Source organism: Chelonoidis abingdonii, chromosome 19 (genome assembly GCF_003597395.2).
Source record: "Chelonoidis abingdonii isolate Lonesome George chromosome 19, CheloAbing_2.0, whole genome shotgun sequence".
NCBI lineage: Eukaryota > Metazoa > Chordata > Testudines > Testudinidae > Chelonoidis > Chelonoidis abingdonii.
Genome location: NC_133787.1, coordinates 7,328,892 through 7,351,660, shown reverse-complemented (window position 1 = coordinate 7,351,660; position 22,769 = coordinate 7,328,892). Strand labels below are relative to the sequence as shown.

General features: G+C 44.5%; 1 protein-coding gene across 2 annotated transcripts; it reads left to right on the top strand.

The window, feature by feature from the left end:
* Positions 1-3,760: 3,760 nt before the first annotated feature.
* On the top strand, positions 3,761-16,237 carry HERPUD1 (homocysteine inducible ER protein with ubiquitin like domain 1). 2 transcript variants are annotated; one of them, XM_032774044.2, is made up of 8 exons: positions 3,761-3,934; positions 7,549-7,626; positions 7,735-7,809; positions 9,614-9,747; positions 10,581-10,700; positions 11,245-11,583; positions 13,147-13,252; positions 14,408-16,237. In XM_032774044.2, the coding sequence occupies exons 1-8, from the start codon at positions 3,806-3,808 to the stop codon at positions 14,573-14,575; spliced, it is 1,149 nt and encodes a 382-aa protein (XP_032629935.1). In that variant the 5' UTR covers positions 3,761-3,805; the 3' UTR covers positions 14,576-16,237. The 2 variants fall into 2 exon arrangements, with proteins under 2 accessions (XP_032629935.1, XP_032629937.1); XM_032774046.2 differs by having other exon boundaries at positions 3,802-3,934; positions 7,738-7,809.
* Positions 16,238-22,769: the final 6,532 nt, after the last annotated feature.

The following is a 22,769-nucleotide window of genomic DNA, read 5'->3' as shown; positions in this document are numbered from 1 at the left end:
ACCTGCATCCTTTGTCTCCAGAAGCTATTCTGCTAAAGACTGATCAGCTGTGGATGGGTCATAGAATTGGGATGAGGCTCAACTGATTTCACTCTAATTTTATTTTCTCATTTTTTTTCTGAGTGGGATCGTGCCCCAATGATAGAACCACCCCCCTCTGGAACCTCATGGAGGAGTGCAGTAGAGATTATGGGCAGGGACTGGCTTTGTCCAGGATAAGACATTGTAGCTCACTTTGGCTTAGACCCCAAAATGACAAGCGTCCACATGTGTGCAGTGTTGGTGTAGCCGTGTTGGTCCCAGGACATTAGAGAGGCAAAACGGGTGAGGTAATAGCTTCTTTCGAGCAACTTCTGTTGGTGAGAGAGACAAGCTTTCAAGCTTACACAGACTGGAAAGAGAGCTCCGTGTAAGCTTGCAGGCTTGTCTCTCTCACTAACAGAAGTTGGTCCAATAAAAGCTGTTACCTCACCCTCCTTGTCTCGCTAATCCTGCAAGTGACACACACATGAGAGACAAGGGTAAGTACTGGCTGTGAACTGATTGTGCCTCAGGGCAACCATCTCCAGCTGCCAGAGAAAACTGAGCACCTAATGAAATGGGCAAAAAATAAATACTTCGTGCTAGGAAATAAAACTGATCTCTTGCTTTGTTTATTTTTTTAACCACACTGCAGCCACGATCCAGTTCACATTAATGGGAGTTTTACCACTGATGCCAGCGGAGGAAAGAGGGTTCAGAAGAAAGCTACAGCTGGGGACAAAAAATGGGAAAGAGACTCTACACTAAACAGCATCAGATCAGGGAGGTTCTCCTTGACTTTTAGGACTCAATGGCACTTTACCTTGAACATAAGAGAAGAGCCAAGCAATTGTGCTTTGGGTATCTGCAGACTATGGATCTATTAGAATCCGTCAGAGATCCAGTGGGAACTGGACATCCCTGTTTCTAGGGCAACTGAGTCAAGATCCAGAGATCTGGGCCTAGTGGACTGAAAGGAGATGATACAGCAGAGGATTGTCAATTTATTGGTTGTTTGGGGTTGGTGGAGGGTTGCAGGGAGGGTTAGATGAAGCAATTCAATTCAATGGGACTTTTTTGGGATGACGAGATACGTGTTGCTAAAGTGTAAGACAAATGTCTGTCGGGGCAGGTATGACCCACCGGTGTGGGGTCGCGCTCTCTTTGGGGGTCCGTTTGTTATTACTGTCCATACCCAATCTGGTGTCAGGATGGTAAGTGGTGCAGTGCCATTTCTCTCCTGTCTTTCAGGGCCAGGCACAATTTTTCCTCGCTGCTTTTTGCTGAGACACCTTCTATAATTTCCCAAATTTGAGGAAATCTCTCTCTTGCAGTTGTATTTGAGACATTGGAGCAGAAAGTATCTCTCTGTTTCAGTCTCCCTGTCTCAGTCCAGTTGCTTCTCTCTAGGGTTAGACTGTAGTGTAGACATACTCTGAGACTGTAAACTCATTCGGGTAGGGACTATCTCTTTATTAAATGTTTGTGCAGCGCCCAGCACATGGGGGTATAGGCACTAATGCAATACAAATAGAGAAGTAACTTACTCAGACATGGTCGACTTCTCTTTCCTTACATTATTTTTGTATGCAGCATAGTTGTATCCATGTCAGTCCCAGGATATGAGAGAGAGAAGGTGGGTGAGATGATATCTTTTACTGGACCAACTTCTACTGGTTAGAGAGACAAGCTTTCGAGCCACACAGAACTCTTCTTCAGGACTGAGAAAGGTACTCCAAGCATCACAGCCAAATGCAAGGTGGACAGATAGTTTAGCAAAAGTAGTTAGTCCGTATTCGAAGGGACCATTCAAGGTAGAGTGGCCCGTTAACACCTCTGCAGTCACAGGACAAAAAAATATGGTTAATTAGTGTGTTACAGATTGTTGTAATAAACGATAAATCCAGTGTCTCTGTTCAGTCCATGATTTTTAGCCTCAAGCAGTTATGAATTTAAGCTCCCAGGCTTGTCTTTTCGAAGTGTTGCGCAGGTTTCCTTTGAGGATGAAAACTGATAGGTCAGACATAGGGTGATCGCTTTGTGAAAAATGTTCACCCCCAAGTGATGGGGTTTTTTGTCTTTCATTATTTTTCTGTGAGTTCATTCAAGAGCACAGTGATTGGTTTCACCCATATAGTTATTGAGGCATTTAGTGCGCTGGATGAGGTACCCCATGTGTTGTGACAGGCTTGTGTAGGATCCATGGATCTTGAAAAAGGTTTGGGGTGGGAGATGTTGATCACTGTAGCAGTGGAGCTGTGATTGCAGGTTTTGCCTCTGTTGTTCTGGTAGAGTCTGGGGCATTTTAAGTTTGTGTGTCCTTGATGGGGGGAAGCTTGCATCTGATGATAAGCTTGGGGAGGTTGGGAGGTTGCTTGAAGGCCAGAAGTGGAGGGAGTGAGGTCAGGAATGATTTCTTGCAGGATGGGGACTCTCAAATATGGGTTGCAGTTGTTCGATGATGCCCCGTATGGGTTCCAGGGTGGGGTGACAGGTGACAAGTAGATGTATGTGGTCACAGGGGTGTTATTTCTGTATTGAAACAATGGTGCCTAGAGCAGTGTTTCTCAAACTGAGGTCTGTCAGGGTACTCCGGAGGTCCACAGGCCCCACTGATCAACTCCTCTCCCTCCCTCTCAGTGCCACCTGCACACTACAGAACAGCTGTTCAGCTGTGTGCAGGAGGCGCTGTGAGGGAAAGGGAGGAGTGGGGACAGAGTGTGCTCAGGAGAAGGGTCGTGAAGAGGCAGGGAAGAAGAGGGGCTAGGGTGAAGTGGGGGTGGGGCCTTGAGGAGAGGACCTGGGCCTGAGCGGCTGAGGCTTGGGAGGGGCGGGACCCCTATATATATTTTTACGCCAAAATGGGAGTCCTCAGGTTAATATAGTTTGAGAACTGCTGGCCTAGGGGGGCTGGCTGAGCTCTGGATCCCATTATTTTTAGCATTGTACAAACACATAGGAGACAGTCCCCACCCTAGAGAACTTGGAATCTAACTAGACAAGACAGACGAAGGGTGGGACAAAGGAATTCCTTTCTTCCCTTCCACAGCACCTTGGGCTAAATCACAACCCATAAGAATTTGACAGTCACGCGATGCTTTATCTGTTTGCTCCTGAAGGGGTGGCCCTACAAGGGCCACGACCACCTGAGCCCTCACAAGGGCAAGCAGGTGGCTTTCAGCAGCATGCCTGTGGGAGGTCCCCTGGTAACATGGATTTGGCGGCGTGCCTGCGGGAGGTCTGCCGGTCCCATGCCTTCAGCGTACCTGCCACCGAATTGCTGCCGAAGCCGCAGCCACGGGACCAGTGGACCTCCTGCAGGCATGCCACCAAAGACAGCCTGCCTGCCCCCCTCATGGCGACCTGCAGGCCCCCGCAGCAGCTTGTGGCCCCAGGCACCTGCTTGCTGCGCTAGTGCCTGGAGCCACACTGAAGGGCAAGGGAGGGTACCCTGCTGTCACTCTGCCCCATGGCCACTGCAGGGGTGGCCCCTTTCGCCTCTTTCACCCCAGCCCAGCTTGCCACCTCCTAGCAAGCCACCCTCCCTCCTAGCCCCGCCCCTTCCCTTCCCTTCCCTTCCCTTCGCCCCACCCTCTATCCGGATGTGCGCTCTGATAGGCCCACGTATTGATACGCTCACTACGAGGAGCCAATCCGCTGCAGCCACAGCGCACTGGCGAACAGGGGGCGGAGCGAGGGGCGGTGAGGGGATAAAAGGGGCCATCGGTCGCTGACAGTTACTCGCTGTGCCGTCCCCGCCTGAAGCCTGCCGAGGCTGAGCGCCATGGAGCCCTTTGACCTGCTCGTGCGGAGCCCCACGCAGCGGCACCCGGACCTGCGCCTGCGCGGCGAGCCCGGCTGGACCGTGCGGCAGCTCAAGGCCCGGCTGCGCCGCCTGCACGCGGAGGAGCCGGTGAGGAGCGGACCCCGCGGGCCTGACTCGGGCCCCCTCCCGGGCCGCTCCCCGCCTCGTCTGCGGCTCCCCGCCCCAGCGGGCCGGGGGAGGCCTGGAGACCCAGGCCGGGGCCGCCCCGCTTTCCTCACCCCCGGCCGGGGAAGGGGGTAGCGGGGACCGGGGTGACTATGGGGGCGGGTAGCGAAGCAGTGAGGGGAGCGGGGCCCCACCACGTTCCTGGCCCCTGTCCGGGGTGTGACATCAGCGCCTTTAGCGGGGCCGCTGCGGGCTTCCCTGGGGAGACGAGTGTTTCCTCAGCCCGGGGAGTCCTGACCCCCCCCGGGGGCGTGTGGGGGTGTCGCGCGGTTACTGTAGGGTGGGGTCCCGGGGCTGTCCCCCTTCAGCGGCGGCTGCTAGCCAAGGGCCCAGCGCTGAAGTCAGGGTGGCAAAACTGCCTCCCCCGGACACCCTTTTGGGTCAGGACCCTGCACGGGCGGCACCCTGACATTTCAGCTTCAAATAGCTGAAATCGTCAATTTCATGACTTTTAAATTCCCGTGACCGTGAAATTGACCGAAATGGGCTGTGAATTTGGTAGGGCCCTAGCAATGAGAGTCCCTACTTGGGAGGCTTCCAGGAGTGGACATGCCTGTTTGTGTTACAACAGAGCTGTTGTCATTTCTATTGCATAAGCTACTTTGCCTCCCTCTTAAATAAATAAATAAAACACACTGATTACAGCAGCCTTGGCTCTAAAGGTTGCACTATTTAACAGGAGGGGGAAGTGTTCATGCAGTGTCCTTGTAGCTTTGCAGGTACCAGGGTTTTAGAAGTACAAGCTGGGTGAGGTAAAAACTTTGTGTTGGACCAACTTCAGTTGGTGAGGGAGACAAACTCTGGAGCTTACACAGAGCTGAAGAACCTTCAAGACCTGAAGAAGAGCTCTGTGTAAGCTTGAAACGAGTCTTGACCATCAGAAGATGGTCTTGGTCTAATAAAAGGTATTACATCACCCACTTCTGTCTGTTAAAGTGTTCAAAGGTTCAGGGAACTTCAGCATCTATTTCATGTCTTTTTTTTTTTTAAAAGTTTGATAATGTGAAGCAAAAAAAGCTCCCGCACCTCCCCCAGATTCCAGAACACCTGCTTCTGCATAGTTGGCTAGTTGCAAATGTTGCAGTGCACATCCAAATAGTTTGTAAATATGTTATGGAAATCAGTTAGAATACAGAAGCGAAACTTGTTCAGAATAAGGGGAAATTGTTTGGGTTTTTTTGCCTTGCCTTCCTGTTCAGCTGCCATTTAATGTTGATGTGGCGTACTAGCTTGTTGGATGCTGAAGTAGTTTGTATTTGGATTCTTAGTTTTTCCCCCAGTGGTAACAGTTTCTTGTGAGGTGGCAGTATAGGCAAAGTAAAAACAGAAGTTGAGTTAGTGTTCCAGGCAAGACATGAGGAAGGGAGGCAGTAGGCATGCACTGGGCTTTCAAGCAGGGTGGCTTGATTTAAATCAGTTTTAATCAGTCAGCAAGCAGGAAACCTTGATTTTAAGCAATAGATTTTAATTGTAGTTTTGCACTCTAATCACTCTTCTAAAAAGGTTGATTCTCTTTGATAACCAACCTGTTCATTTGTAACTAAATACAGGCTTTGCACCAAGTCTTTTGTTCTTTTGCTAAGGATACCATACATATGTATTTAAGCAATTATATGCATTAACTTTTTCTTTAGTTTCTTTTTTGCTTGTTAGGAAACGTTGAATGACGCATTTGTTTTTTTTGTTTTTTTTAAACTTGTGATTTGTGTCAAGCTCTACTTGGATGCAGATTCAAATTCAACTGAAATACACATGGTTTTTAAAATTATTAAATTTTAATTGTGCTGGAAATACACATTCAAATAGTTTTGCTTTTAAAACAGATTTTTAATTAAACAAAGAAAGTACTCTCTCTAGTAGTGAATTTAACCTGATTATTTCTGTTGACACTGTCCTTCAGGATTTTATAACTTAGTCCTGGTCTACCCTGGGCAAGGGGGATTGATCTAAGTTACGCAACTTCAGCTACGTAAATAACGTAGCTGAAGTGGACGTACTTAGATCTGCTTACTGCGGGCGTCTTCACTACGGTGACTCAGCTGCTGCTGCTCCCCCATCTACTCTGCCTGCGCCTCTCACCGAGCTGGAGTAGAGGAGTCAATGGGAGAGATCTCGGGGGTTAATCTATCGCATCTAGTCCAGATGCGATAAATCGATCCCTGCTGGATCGATCACTGTCCGTTGATCCGGGGGTAATGTAGACATACCCTTGGATCTCATCCTCTCTCAGCTAGTTTTTATTCATAGACTTGAAGAGGAAAACAAGTTTTTTCTGCCTTTTCAACTCCCAATTTCTAACTTTGAATGAACTGATGATTGAACTGAACTAGGTGAATAGACTGAAATGAATATATTCTCTCTGCACCTGTGGAAGAGGCTGCTGTTGTCAAAAACTATTTTAGCACTTCAGTAGACTCTAGTTCCAGGTGTTTAGACAGTGACTTCCAGCTTTCAGTATCTTGATTTTCTTTAACTCTTGGCAGCAAACATGTATTGCTTAAGACATTTTTTTATTTAAATGATATCAATAGATTATATGTTTAGGCCTTAACTTAGGTTTTAAATTTCAAATTTAATTTTAAAAGGATTTATTCTTTAGAACTAAACCTGCTTATTTAATTTAAATGAAAAAAATCTGATTTATTTAAATCCATTTTTATCCACCCTGCTTTCAAGTGCCAGATGATGGACAATCTGAGCAAATTCCCTGCATGTTGTGAAGATGTGCTGCTGTGGAAAATGTTATCTTTCTGCTTAATGCCCAGTGTCAGTGGAAGCCTAGAGGTCTTCATATGCTACTTTGGGGTGTTAAAATGGCATCCATCAGAATTGGTCAGATATATTATTTATGTAACAATCATGTAAGACTGGTTTTTAGTAGTGGTGGTAGGACTCTTGCTTTGTAGGCTGGCAGAGCTGATCTCTTCCTGTAAGAAGAGGAACATAGGCTCTCTTGCTCTGGGGCAACTCCCAGTGATTGTGTCCTCCAACTGCAGGAGGATTTCTGTGTAAACAACTGCTCAGATTTACTGGGTGGGAAATGATGTGAATTGTCACAAGATTACAAAGTGCCTGCAATGCCGCTCAGGTTGGTCAATATCCCAAAGCTCTGCTTTAAGGAGTGTAGAGAGGTTCCTTTTTGCCAGGATTGTGGTGGGGACAGCAAATATTGGGTTTCTGGCCTGTATTACAAAATTAGTCACTTCATATATCGGAGCAGCTGTTTTATCCTCATTCTGTATACATTTGTCTAAATTTCTATGATATTACAAATTTTTCATACAAGTAATTGACTGAATTGATCTTTTCAAGCCAAATTCTTCTTTAATAGAGATGCACACAACTTCTGTTCAGCTAGGGAGGGGGTGGGGGAGTAGGATTTCTGATGTGTGTATCTGACAGCAGTGTTTGACTGATAAACACCAGAGGCCAACTTTTACGTACACAGCTTTTCTTATGTGAAACTAACCTTTTTTTTCTGGCATTTGAATGTATTTGACAGATTAGTAATCAGTATATTTTGTCTTCTCTGAAAGCCTGAAGAGGACCAGAAGCTGATTTATTCTGGGAAGCTGCTGCTTGACCACCTTTATTTGAGAGATGTGCTGCCCAAGGTATGGTAATTACATGATTGTGGTAGCTGCGGTGCAGTGTCGAGTGAGGTCAAATAAAGTTTCAATAGATAAAACAAAATGATTATCAAATGTCTTGACTTATTTTAGCAGGAGAAGTTTCATGCTCTTCATCTGGTGTACCATTCAAAGACTCTGTCAAAAATGAGAGAGACCAACTCAAAGGTATGTTAAATTTAGACTTTCTTCCTGCATTAGATATTGAAAGGATCAGCAAAAATCTCTGGAATGTGACCTAGTTTTTTAATTACTGTATGTTTGTAAAGGTGGTTGATGGCAAAGCAGGGTGGTAAACCTCATGTGTTAATAGCAGCATTCCTTCAGAGTTGTAATAGGCCTGGGGGAAGGAATGCTTACACATTTGTAATAAGTACTGTAATCACAGAACAAGGATTGTTTAAGTTTCAGATCTGATGGCACCTGAAGAGCTCTGTGGAGCTCAAAAGCTTATCTTTCACCAACAGAAGTTGGTTCACCCACTTTGTGTCTAACTTGTCAAACCTCAGTTTCTAATTGTTTGCATAAACTTGAGTTAACATTACTTCCAGAGGGGGGTGAAATGTTTAATCGAATGTAATTTAGATCCATTAAATAGCTCGTGACCCCTCATATTGCAGACTCTTCAGGCAATGATGGACACAGTGGCTGGGCTGTATGCAAAAGGTTGAAATTGTGGTGCCTATTCCCCATGATTACTAAGTCCAATCACACTAGTGGTTATGCTCATCAGAGGGAGAGGGTACCGTTTGAATAGGGAGTGTCCATCATATGAATTTTGCTGGGATTTACTTTGGCAACAGAACTACAAAAACATATGGCAGAGGAAATTGAAACTAAAAACAAGCATTGGAATTTCAATTTAATATGTATTGATTTAGTACATAATACCATATATCACAGTATTTTATTTCTGAATTGAAGTTAGGTGATTAACTAGTGCACAAGCTTCATATCTGAAGGCATAAATTTCCACCCTTCTTTAAATCAAAAGTGAACAGCATACAGTACGTCCTAATTCCAGTTGGATATTTGTCATAACACACGGCAGAGATCCTTGGGACTAGAAATGCTCAGGTATTGCATTTTGATTAAGGTGCATTGTCCTGGTTCTGTAGAGCAGTTTGCAGAGCAGCCATCCACATGCTGCTATAACTTAAGACCTCATTTCATAAACTCCAAAATTAGATACACATTTAAAAATAAATTCTCGTGCTAGTACACTTACAAGGACAGATGATCTTTGCTCTTAACGGGGACCTGCAAAAGGATTTTTTTTGAAAAAATGCTAACAACAAAAAGCTAAAGAACCAAGGACGCTTAACATTTTTATTCCTCTTTTTATATATATAAAAAAAAACTTGTTTCAACACACCACTTATACCATTTTAACCATAGCAGTATAGTTAAAGTGATCCAATGTCCTAGTATGGATGGCTGCATTTATACTAGTATAAAAATGCTTATACTGGTATAACTTACTCTTCTGTGGGAATGAAATAGTTAAAGCAGTACAGCTTGTGTTTAGACCAGCACAAAGTTACCCCAGTTTAAGTTGGTGCAATTTTGTGTAGACAAATCTTGAGTTTTCCAGTTATCATTTTTATCCATTGCAGGATCTGTGTTTCTAATCCAAAAAAACCCATAAGCAAACCAAAACTTTAAAAAACATACTCAGACCTTTTGCATGTTATGAGATGATTGGGGGGCAGGGGAAGAAATCACAAACTATTTTCCTTTCTAGGTCATCTTTAAAGGAGTGTTAGAAATAAAATATGTATGGAAGGATTAGTTATAACAATGGCTGACTATTAATTGGTATTGCGGTAATGCCCATTGTCATAGATCTATACAAATGCACAGCAGTTTGGTGAAACTTCAAGAGAACATTCAGTGCATCCTCTTAGCTTTGCAACAGAAGACTTTTTCTCAGATACTGTTCTGAGTCAGCTCCAATATTAACTGTATTTAGATTGAGGAAACCAATCAACAGCCAAAGACTGTTTCAGGACCTGGTCAAGATCCTTGTGTAGTTTCTTCAAATGATGGCTTGAGACAGAGGGAGACTTCCTGCAACCAACTTCCTACAGGGGAAGCCAATACTAGGTAAATATGCCACACATGCTGATAACTTTCTGAAAATATTGACCATTCATGTTCAACTATGTTTGTTTTTGGGTTTTTTGGACAGTCTGTTGCCGTACTTAATGTTGTAAATGTCAGTGGACTATAAGCCATGTATACTATTCTGGATATTTAAGTGGACACTGAAGGGGTTAAATGAATGTATGCCTCTCCAACTGGGGGGAAGTTATCTCTACTGTTTCATGTGGAAAAGTAGAATTGCTGTTACGTTTAATGGAAATATGAACCTAGGAGCTTTTGTTGATCCAAAATTCTTATGTAGGTAGCCCCTACAATTGATTTTTCCTTTGTTAGGAGATAAATACTTTCTCCTAGGAATTGCTGTCTCCACTATTGAGCTTCTGATAGTTAGATTGAGCGGACTTGTTTTTCTCTGAGATCATAGTACTGCTTTCTGGGACATTTCTTAAGCGTTGCCATTTTGTTTGAATGGACCTGAACTGAAATAAAAAGCTGAATATCAGATCATTTAATCAGAAAGATGGTACTTGGGATGCAGTGGTAGTAAGACTGTCTATCTTCCTGCCTCTCTCCTCTCCCTCCCCCCTAGTTTCACAACAGCATATTTTTGGGATGAAATGTAGATTTCTGCATTCATGTTCTAATAATGATTGCAGTATTTCAAGCCCAATTTAAGGTAGGATATACTGAAATTGTGTAGTATATGATACAAGCAAACAGCTTGTGCGATGCTGTGTCTTTTTTAATAATAGTACAAGTAGGGAAAGACTTGCAGAAGTGGGCCTACCTGGTCTTTTGTAAACAAACATCCTGTATTTTACCCTTTCAATAAGGATTGAATCAGCCCAGCATCCCCATGGTGTGGCTCCTGGGTACTCTGCATATACCACTTACAACATACTACAGATGTCCTGGTTTCAGCAGATTTATGCAAGACACTACTACATGCAATAGTAAGCTTTCGTTTTTGTTTCCTACTCTCCTTGGGAGCCTTGAAATATTCTAACTATTTCTTCATGAGGGAATTTTTTTCCTTCCTTCAGATGTAATGTAATTGAAAGGCATGTTCCTTAGCCTGTAGGATTCAAATGTCTGATGTAAATATAAATGCTGTATGTGGCTCTTAAAATGTAATTCGGTTTAGTTTTACTTGCAACTTTTTGCCTAGATAAAGCTAAGTGCTGCAAAACTTGATACGGTTACCCAGCCTGCTCCAGGGTCTAACTACTGAGGTTTTGAAAGATTTTAACAGTGGAGTACTGAAATAAACCCTTCGTATTCCAACTTTACAAAGATGGATGTTATCCCATTTTACAGAAGGTGAAACATTGAACTTATCCCATCATGTGGCATGTCATTGGCATGAACAGGGCTGATTTCTGTCACAACTTGCTGCTTCCTAGTTGCACGTGAATCTAAGATTAACAAGTTTTTATGCCTGCCTTATTATCCTTTGCAGAGCTTGGCGAAGTCTTACTGCTGTTATCTTCTTTTCAGCTTGGCTGCTGTTTCTGCTGATAGATCACCTACTCAGAGGTCACAAGAGATACCAGTGGCACCAGTTGCAGCTCCAGCCCCTCTTCCAGATGCATTTCCTGCACAAAACCTGCCTGGAAACCATAATGCCCCTCCTCAGCTTAATGCAAGGGCCAATCAGAATTTGCAAATGAATGCCCAGGGGGGTCCTCTCATGGAAGAGGAGGAAGAGATGAATCGAGACTGGTTGGACTGGGTTTATTCAGCAACCCTGTTCTTAGTTTTTGTCAACATTATCTACTTCTACTCCAGCCTCAGCAGGTTCCTCATGGTTATGGGTGGCACAGTTCTGATGTACCTGTAAGCATGCATGTCTCATGAAGTAAACATTTCAGTGTTGACTTTTTATTCAGGTGACTGCTCTTTGGAGCAGTTTATCTGCACTGTGATAGTCTTTGTTGTAATCAAGTCTCTTGTAGCTCATTAATGCATCAGTTGTATTAGTTTAACTATTGTCATCTAGTTAATGCAATACAACCCCCTAGTGAGGGATGCATTCATAGTGGTATAAGTGCTTTTACTTGTGTAACTTATCCCATATGGGATAGGAAGGTGCTAGACTAGGATAAGGCACCTTTATATTGGTATAACTGTAGCCACACAAGGGCTTATATCTGTATCACTGTAAGAAATCACAATCCTAGCCAAAATAATGGATAATACTTTCCAGTGTCGAGCAGGTGTATCACAGGATCAGCAAATCTATTACTGTAACTCTTAGCTCAACATTTTTTTGGGGAATTCTTTAAAGTCAAAGTTAGAATAAAACATTGACACACTACTTCATACTCTACTGGTTCAGGTTAATATTCAAAGGACATGGCTAACACTTTTGTACAGTCGTGTGCGACCATGTCTTTGGTAGGGGAATTGATCCCATACCTTTATAAAAGATGTGGCTAAGCATTTTTACCATGGTGTTGCCTACTTGTAAACATGCAACACTAATTTGAATGCAGTGTAATCCTTAGCCGCTTTCTTGACTAGGAAAAAATGCAACCAAACTGACCAATTTTGCTCTGAGTGGGGAGGTAATCTGTAGTACTTCCCAATCTCTGCCCGTTTGTGAAGCTGCTCATAATCTGTTGTGCTGATCTTCAAATTGTTGTCCTCCTCCTTTACATGTTTGGATCAGTTGTTACATTAGTGTAGATCTTTAAATTGCCACAAATAGGCTTAAGAGTTAACACATTCAAACAGAAGCAATTCACACGTAGCATTATTTCAGGCTGTTTGCAGACTCAGGAAGTCAGCACTGGATTACATCTCGTTAGTATCTCTTCAGAGCCACAAGGGTAGAACATCTTAAAAGTTGACATTTTTGGCATACAAGATGCAGCCACTAGAGAGGGGAAGGGATTAGTTTGCCAAATGGCCACACATTGGCCTGTTATGACCCTTCTTTGTGAGCCACACAGGATGAGGGAGTAATGCTGGCATCCCAACTTCAGTTATCCCATTAGGACAGGGCAGGTGTAGGGAAATCCAAGATATGGTGGTACATGCTGCTGCTTTAGAAAGGAGTACTCTATCCTAGTTCTCATGCTACACACTGCAGCATCTGCTCTAGCCTGCTGGGGGCCTGATCAAGACCCTGTAGGCTGTGATGGAGCAGCCTGTATAGAGCTGGTTCCACTGCTGCCTCTTGAATGCAATGCTGTGCCTTGCTGCCATACTGCTGGGGGGTAGGGATTGTGGCAGAGAAGGTTTTTGAGAGCCTTCCTCCAGTAGCTCAACAAATTAGAGTTTATCCCAGTGTCTTGAGCAAACTGTCTATTCTTGTGTGCATATTAGTGTTTTGCTAGGCCTGAAGTGTAGCAGGGCAGGAGTAACCTTTAGCTAACTGGAGTTCTTGTCTTCCAGGCACCACGCTGGCTGGTTTCCATTTAGACGACAGCCAGTTCACCCTTTTCCAAACAACGTTCTTCCTCAAGCTGCGATAAACCAGGACCAAAACAATAACTTACAGGTATGGCTCAATATTTGACATCCAACAACAAGAAATCCCAGGAAAGGGTTTAGTTTCCATTTTCCAAACATTTGTATCACTTCAGATGAATAAGTGTTCTCTACAAAATCTTCTGGAAACTCTTTTCCTGGTAAAATAATATCTGAACTAGCCTTCTTTTCTCACTAAGTCCTAGAGTTCAAGGCCAGAAGGACCACAGATCCTCTAGTCTGACCACCTGTATTTTACAGGCCACCAACACCACTCAGCCACTCGCATGCTAAACCCAACTGAAATTAGATCAAAATATTAACAACCTCCAGGAGACTAAATGTATTATGTGCCACCGGCAAAGAACAGGAGGGATCTGGTTAATTCCTGCTCTGTCTGGTTGTTACCACTGTAATATGTACTCTGATACTTTTGCTTTCATAGAAATCGAAGTATCTTTCCTATCATATGTTAGAAATATATTTTGATTTTTAATGCTTAACCCTGGCAATCTCCTGGTATTTTGTAGTTGATGCATTTTGTTCCAGAAAATCCCCACTTGGCCACGGGCTACTGTGGCTGTTAGCAGTGTAACAAGCTCAAAAACTACTAAACTACTGCAGCAGGTGTTAACAGTCCCACCATAATCTCACTCTACAAGTGAACAGCTCTCATAATTGCAGATAAAACTTCAATGTGTATGAGTCTTACTCTGGTATGGAGGGTTGTACATAGCGTTTCTCTCTGTATATGCCATTAATGGGACGTGTTCAAGTTGGCATTTTCATTTGGTCTTAGTACTTGGTGTGGAATTGTGCTTTTGGTGCTGACCAATTTACAGCTAGAACATCAAAATATTTGAGATTCAGCAGCTTGTTTTGGTATATCAGATGCATCATTCCCACTTGTAAATATGTCCTAAAATAGTTTTATTTAGCACAGGACAGTATTGGCCCTGGTGGCAATGGTGGGTGGCTTTACGGTGTCTTAGCTATGTTGAGCTATAATTCTGGGACAATGAGTAGTAAAGGAACAAAATACTGCAGTATAATCAGGGCTGTTAATGAGTCCTTTACATTGTTCCATTGAAAGGAATTAAAATAGCTTGTTTTAGAAAGGAATCTGGCTTTTAGAATTTAGTTTTCTTAAAACTGTCCTCACTTATGAGATACTTTATATTGGCAGGAGGAAAATGTAGGTGGAGAAGCTGAACCTGTGGCTGTTTCTGAGGAAGGAAGAGCTTTACCAGAAAATCAGCAGGACAGTTCTTCATTTATGAACACAGCCTGGCTTTTCTTCAAGACTTTCTTTGCATCACTGCTGCCAGAAGGGCCTCCAGCCGTGGCCAACTAACTGATTTTGATATGGATGTACTAGCCCATCTGTAACTCCAGTAGATTACTCTTCTGTATACCTGACTAGTCTGGACACCAACTCCAAAGTTAAAATAACAAGTATCAGTGGGATTTCCCCATCTTATAGCAACTAAGCAATCGGAAAGCTGCAAGAAGCCTTAAACCTTTACAGCATATGGACTAAAATGTACTGTGCTTTCCATGTCTTCATTCCAAAGAACTTCAGTGTGCTGTATAGCAGGCATTAAATTAGAGGGCCTAGCGCTGTACAGCAGTGCCCTAAATGCACAGACAGTAAGCAGGTGTTTTGGAGATGTAAGAGAAGCAGATTGCTTCTACCAGTGCTATTTGATTCCTGTTGGAATGTTTCAAATGCTGTTTAAATTACACTGAGTGTAGTATCTCATATAAAAAAAAAAAAAAGGAACTGCTGTTAAGTATTGGCAGACTTTTCTAGGGAAGACTTACCCTTAAATTGCTTAAAGGAATGCAGTGCTTAATCTTAAAAGAAAATGAAGACAAATCATGTTTTCTCTGTAAATTTCCTGTGGAGAACATACTGTGTGATACAGTAATTACCTACTTTGTCAGAAAATGAAAGATAACCAGAGCCTTTGATAAACAAGTACACCAAATGAATCAGCTGAGTTACAGGGTGAATTTCAAGTTGTGAAAAATCCAGGTGCTTTTTAAAATCATTTAAAGGTTCCTTTTCTGGCTTGTAAATCCTAAAGCTTCATTCATCTAGAATTTATTTGCACCGTGCATCTTGTTACCGCTTCCAGGATGCTCAATTTAAGTAGCCTAGAGGTTCTATATTCAATCAATCTAATTTTCTGTAATGTTAGACCAATGCCACAATCACTTTCTTGCTGTCAACTTGAACTCAGGAGGGCCTGTTACCTTTAACTAGAACTTCTGAATCTCAGAAATTCATGACAAATGGCTACATTCCTTTTGAGATCTGCTTGCTGGGATGCAAGCGCCTAGTGGACTCTTTTCTGTACAAGATTGCTCCAGAACAACTTTCACTGTACTCATTCCTTCCTTCCTGGTGTTTCCTTTAACTTCTAATATTTTCAAGGGCTTTGTTAACAATCAGAAAACTGCCCTGTGCAAATGGATGGTATGCACCTAACTTGCTGTCTGCCCACCCAGTCACAAATTGCATGTATACATGAACAGAGCCTTTGCACATTTTAAAAACTAGATTTACTCCTCAACAGCCTATGACTTTGTTTCCCACTGTGCCTTGGATGGCTTCTCTGTGAACAAACAAAAGAAGTTGAAGTTACAATGGTCAGACAACTTGTAGCTGCTTCTAGTACTGTAGGCGTTCAGGAAGGTGGCCTGATGTATGAGGCTCCTTTTGACACATGCATGGGTTTGCAATGCGTTGTTTTAGCTCAGGGATAATGTTTTTATTGCGAAGTAAACATCTGGGTTTTTTGTGTGCCGGGGGTGGGGGGCGGCATATTGTGCAATTAACATCTCATGTCAATAATGCTACTTGTAGATGGAAAAACTGCATTATAAAGCTTTAAAGCAACTGTCATGCTAATGTGCATGAACTTGTTCTGTACAGTTGACCATATAATTACTTAATCTGAAATTCTTAATCCTATTCTTTCCACATATTACACCTACCCATTAAGCATGGTTTAATGTTGGTCAGTGTTTTATCTACTGCAGTTAAGCTTTTGTTCATTCCTTCTCATAACAAATTAGCTTGAGATAAATCCTTCACCACTGCATAATAGAGTTCCTGTTTCAGAAACTTGCAGCCTCAGTGGGAAGCTGTCACTCCTGTAAATCTGCTGAGGTGGCAGTGAAGAGGAAGGTTAAGTAAAGTAATACACCCTCTAACAAATCCTTTTTAAAGCATGATCATCTGTAGCTCTGAGAGGAGAGAGAAGTCGCTAAGCTTATTGTTACAATGTAATGTGCCTGAAAAAATCTGGACAGCCTTGTTTCATATGTATATAATATTGCAGTAAGGCGAAGGCTCCATTAATGATGATGATTATGCTTGGAAAGACTACTTGTGGTGGAAAATGTTGATTTTGCTAAACACACAAACTACTGGAAAAATATTTCCATTGATAACTAAACCTTTCAGATGGAAAGGATAAAACACAGCTTTAACTTAAACATCTAGTGACATTTCTCTTAAAACAGCTGTCTCTGCTGTTACTGGAGCTGGTGCTCCAGGCAGTTGTGCAGTATTCATTATATGGAAAGTTGAGGAAGAATCAGCCCTATGTATCACAAATTGATTTGATCACATTGTCTGCCCCATCCCCCTCAATTTCCTGCAACTGAAAGTTTTAAAGTGATAAAAACTATCTAGTGGAATTATAATCAAAATTCACCAAGCTTATACCAAATTGAACTCTAGTGTATCAGCTGACAGTTCATCCCCTGAAAAGTACAACCCAACAAACCCTCACTGATAAGGAGTGTGGGAGAGGATGCAGTTAAATGTATAAGTTGATTAACATCATGTGTTCATATCAATTTCCCCCCCCATCCATCGAACCCTCTACTCTGACATGCAATTTTATAAAATGGGATAATCAGATCCTCCCACCCCAAGTGCCTGTAGCAGAGACAAAAGTACATTTCTATTGCATTTTAATCTCTCTAGCCCTGAAGAAACCTCTCATCAAAGAGAGGTAGCTGGATTCTATTCCTTATTGTGTCTCATCAACATGCTTGTTTACTAAGTTCCAATCTGTTTCACCTGTGCAAACCTAGTGGCAGCACTAGGACTGGAAAGGTGTTCCTGAGCATAATTTAGCCTTTCTTAACACAGCCTTCTCTCAGCTGAGGTTTGCAGAAGTACTAGTCAGGAACTAAACCTCATTTTCCCTAGTAGTGAGAACACATGAGATGATAACTGTGTATCTTATGTTGCTGTTTGTACAGAGGCACATTGTGAAACAGAGCTGCCCTCTAAAGTCTAATCTGAAAAACTTTCATAGTGAACTACTTCAATCTCTGTGTGTCTCGCTCAGAAGGGTGAAAAACCAGGTGGTCTGAACCTGGATGTCTAAGGAGGCTGTGGGCTTTTTCCATCTGATGTTTAGTTGATTGACCACTTCTTCCTGTTGTGTTTTGCCCCCTTAATGAACACTTTAAGCAGGCTGTCCCTGCTGAGCAGACAACTCAAGCCAGAGAATGTGTTAATTTGGCCAGAGGAGTGTTAATAAAATTTGAGGATTCTGTAAGCCACTTACTTTGGGTTAAACCTGAGGAGAGCTGGATGCTTGAAAGCTCCTGCCTCTGTTGAAGAATTCAGTCATGGATTTAAAATGCTGAGCAGTGCTAGCCCCAAGGATTCAGAAATCCTGGGTCAGACTTCCCCAGATCACGAGACTGGCTTGAGAATCATGAGAATTTAAAAACAATAAATGCTGAGTTCTTTTCATGGGACAGTCTAGTAGAATCCCAGGCCTCTCAGAGCTTGAGCTTTAAGGAAAGCACCAAGGCAACGAGACTTGGGATAAAATCATACATTGGCCGCACTGGACAGTTGGCCAGTAAATTTCTTGGCCTAGCTGGAGTCTCCTTGGAGTTTCACAAGGCCACACCCTGCTCAAGTGCTGAATCTTTGACAAGCCAAAATAGGCAGGATTTTCCCTGCAGCTATGAGCCCAGCTCTCTTCCACGGCTTCCAAAAGCGGAACGGGGGTGAAAACCTGAATGGGAACATAGCCTGGGGGTAAGTGATTATAAGTCACTTTGATCTGTGGGCTTCCACCCTGCTCAGCACAGAAAAAGCTGTTCTTCCCCCTGCTCCCCAACTCTGCAGCGTCCTGCTGCCGTCCTCTCCCAGTGGCTCCAGCCCAGGCCCTCTTATTCCTTAGTGCCCCTCATCTTGTGGGATGGGGTTGCTCCTCTGTGCCATGTGCTAGCAGGAAAAGTAACCAAGAGGCTAGGAGTTGACAAAGCAGGGGGTTGGGGCGCTTTAGAGATGCCTCCTGTGAGTTGCCTTTTCCTGTCATTGCTTTCCAGGTCAGACTTGCTACTGGGGATTGGGAGAGTATTCAAAAGTGTTTGCCCTGCAAACAGCAGCTCTTATGCACCGTGATCGCAGTATTGTGTACAGGCTGGGCCAGGGTTTGCAGGAGGATTCTTTGGGGCACTTTTAATCTTCAATATCATGCAGCTGGGGTGGAGAATGTGATTTCTGGGCCATTACTGGCCTCTTGCTGTAGGTGAGGCAGCATCCAGCTGCTTCTCCTGAGGTCTGTGAAAAGCCACTAATATAGCCAAGGTTTTTTCAAGGCCCTGTTCTCCATATAAGCAGGTGGGGGAGGGCAAAGCAGTTTTCTATGCTTATGTATAACCCTTTACAGACTCTAAGCTTCACAAGGGGCACCCTCTGCTGTAGGGAAATAATATTATTCCCATTTTACAGGTGGGAAAATGAAGGCAGAGAAGGGAAGCGACTTGACTAAGGCCACAGAGGGAAGAAGTGTCACAGCTGGGATTAACATTCAGGAGTCCCTTCTCAGTCTTGGGTAATCAAGTTGCCTCTCATGCTGTGCTGCTTAACAGAACAGCCGCCTCACCTGCTGGAGGGAAGTGTCTAGAGCAGTGGTTCTAAGACTGTGGGTGGGGACCCCAAAGTGGGGCGGAAACTGAAGCCTGAGGCTGTAGCACTAGAGATGCTACTTTGAAAACATTCACATTCCATGCGAGACACAGAGCTGTGGCCAATGGGTTGGCACATGTGGGGAACTGTACCTTTAAGGGGCTCTGGCAAGAGCCGGTTGGACGTGATTATTGTGAGCTTCCCTAGAACATTAAGTGATGCTGGCTGTTTAGGACGCAGACCCTGACCAAAGTGGAGCGCTCTCTGCTCCTGTGGCTCAGAGCGATCACTGAACACCACAGCACTTCCTGATCCTCTTTTCCTTGGAGGAGGGAGCAGATCCAGCGATGGTGGAATGTGTCCAGCTGCCTCAGACGCTGCTCGTGGGTGAGTATTCTGATCACCCAGCATCCTTGCACCTTCCATAAGCAAGGCTTTTCTAGTCTGGCTTTGCTGGTAGGCTCAGCCCTCCCTGATCTTCCCAGCCCCGCAGCAGTAACAAAAGGAGTGCTGAGGTGAGGAATAGAGGGTCAGAGAAACTGGAGGGCGAGAGAGCAGCGGATCATGGAGTCTCTACGGCTGCCGGCCCCTGGAGCTGACGACCATCTCAGGAATCAGACGCAGTGTAGCAATGAGAGGATCACTCCGATGTACAGAATTTAGAGCAATGGAGCCAACAGGATAACCAAACAGTCTGTGTATACATCCACGCCAGTGGCCTGACTGGTGACCAAGGCCCAGGCAATGAAGTGCACGTTCACACACACGAATGTCTTTCAGATGAGACCTTACAAAGCCAATTCTCACCTCCAACACACTATAGAGACACTAAATGCATTAGCCCCCCCTCCCGCCTTCCCCTCAGAGGAGCATGATTATCCCTAGTTTACAGTTGGGGAAACTGGCACAGAGGATAATTGATGTGCCCAGAGTCAAAATGCAGATCGGTGATGGAGTCAGGCTCGGTGTCCCATTCCAAGGCCCTTACTCTCCCTGCTGGGCAACTCGTTTTAGTTGGTGCAGGCGGCCTGTAGAAGTGGAAGCATGATCTTGTGGTTAAAGCCCTGGGCTGGGACTCGAGATCTAGCTCCAAATCTTGACTCTGCTGCAGTATCCTTGGGTGACCTTGGGCAATCACTTAATCACTCTCTGCCTCAGTTTCCCTTCTCTGAATGAGGATGATATTTCACTTCTCCCACTTGTGTCTATTTAGTTGACAAGACATCCTGCTAGGGGGCAGGGACTGTCTTGCACTATGTGTATGTGCAGCATTTAACACAAGAGGACCCTGATCTTGGTTAGGGCTTCTAAATTCTACTCTAATATAAACCCTCAATAGCTGCAGGCCCCCTATATCCCTATCCCATACTGTCCACTTGCCCGCTCATGCCAGTGGCACAGCAAATTAATGCCAGCAAGGCTGGAAGGGCCAAATGCTGCTTTTCATTTTGCTTGTCCAGCCCCACTGGAGCAAAGGCAGCTGAGTGGGCGTAACTGAGAACAGAGCAGGGACTGGATAGGATGCTTCCATTGTGTGGCTTGGCAATGGCCAGAGCGCGTGGGGAGGAGGCGGGGAGAGGAGAGAAGCGTTTTACCAGCTGCAGCCCTGCGTTTCAGCCTCCTGTTGTTGCATTCGGAAAAGCTCTGGCCTCCCAGTTCCTGCAGGTCAGCGCCCGCTAGTGAACTTGTAACTGTACAAGAGGGTTTCTGAGGCCACTGCCGTTGCCAGCTCAGGCTGCCTGTTGTTAAAAACAGCCAAGGACTAATACACTAAAGCAGGTTTAAAAGGCAACAGGGAACAGGCCAGCAAGATGTACACAAACTACGTTCTCAAGTCCCAGGTTGGTGCCCTAACCAGTGGACCATCCTTCCTCTCAAACAGCTGCTCCTGAGCTTGCTCTTGGAGCTGGAAGATTGGAGACTAGGACTCCAGAAAGACCAAGAGTCTGAAATCCGAGCCACTGAAAGGGCTTGTAGGAGACGTTTTTATTAAAGCCTCATCAGATCCCCCAGAACACTAGGGAGGAAGATCATTGCTAAAGATTCAACCACTTTGTCCTCCCATGTAAGAGCTGAGAAAGATCCCACTCCAGTTCCCTGAGTCTTCCAGAAAGTGCTTCAGCAAAACGAGAGACTTGCTATTCCTGGCATTGCTGAGGTCTGAAGACCTGCCCTTGGCACGTACCGAGTTGACATCTGGGCATAAGTCTAGAATAATGTTGCAGTTCCCTTGGAAGATGCTCCCCACCCCCGCCCCCGGAAGGGTCAATGCCCCTGGGATACAAGACTCAAAAACTGGTGCTGGGTTCTGTGATTTACACCCCCCAGTACTAGCGTGAGTGAACCTAGCTCAGTGCATTCATTGCAGATGAACCCCCCACACCCAGTGGCAAAGGCTATGCAGCCGCTCTCTTTCTGTATCTGTTTTTATACCAGGCATTTGTAATGTTGTGCCCCTGAGTGGGTTGTTGGCAGCGGAAATTAAACCTGGAACTTCTGGTTCTTGCAGCATGAGCCTCTGTTGCCTGAGCTAGAAGACCCAGCTCTGTTTCAAGGCTTATCAACGTCCAGGTGTCCAAGACGCCCCCCGGAGGAGTGGGTGGGTGGTATGGGCTCCCCTCCTCACCCTGGTGTCTCAGCACTTCCAGCCTCCTGCCGCACAGCTTCAGTGGGACGGCTCTCTCACACAGCGGTGTGCAGGTGATGTCTGTGGCCATTGCTTGGCTCTGCAGAGGGAGAGGGTTCTGATTAGCACGCCAGTCCTGAGAGCAAGTACAACGCAACCCCATTATTAGTAAGAATGTGAGGTCCTAGCTAGCCGGGCATTTCAGGAACCCAGCACGACTTTCCTTATCATTGAATGGCTGCGGTCTTCTCTGACCTTTGTTTCCCTTTGCAGGGCAATGACCGCGAATACCTCTGTACCAGAGGCAATTCACTTTTTCAACTCAGGATATCTTTACAGAAAAACAAGCAGACTAGATTCCCTTTGGGCCTGCACCACCTTTGACATCCGAGACACAGGAATTCCCTCAAAGGAAATTCTGTTCCATTTACAAACTCCAGCAAGGAAAATCCTGACCGATCAAACGGACCAGGATTCAAAAGGTTAGCACCAGAAGCGTGAGAGATCTGCCATTTGGGAAGAGAAGTGAAGCTGACCCCCTCACTCCCCAGTAGGCGTACTAGGTTCTAGCCGTGGTAATGACATTGATTCCTGCAGTGTCACTGGAACAAAATGTCTTTCACTGCACTGCGTGCTCCATAGCACACTATTGTATGCTAAGTGAAGTCATTCATGGATATTATAGGCATGTGCCATATGGACTTAGGTCCCTGGCTTTTGGCACCTAAATCCAAAAACTTTTGGCCTCAGTAACTTGCCCCAAGTCACTGTCCCAGCTGGTGAATAGAGCTCAGGAGTGCTTGGCTCCCAGTCCTGTGCTCAAACCTGTAGATCACCTCTCTCTGTTATTGTTGTGGTTAATCTGAGCTGTTATTAGGGTGACCAGATGTCCCGATTTTATAGAAATAATCCCAATTTTTAGGTCTTTTTCGTGCTGATTTTTTCACACTTGCTCTCTGGTCACCC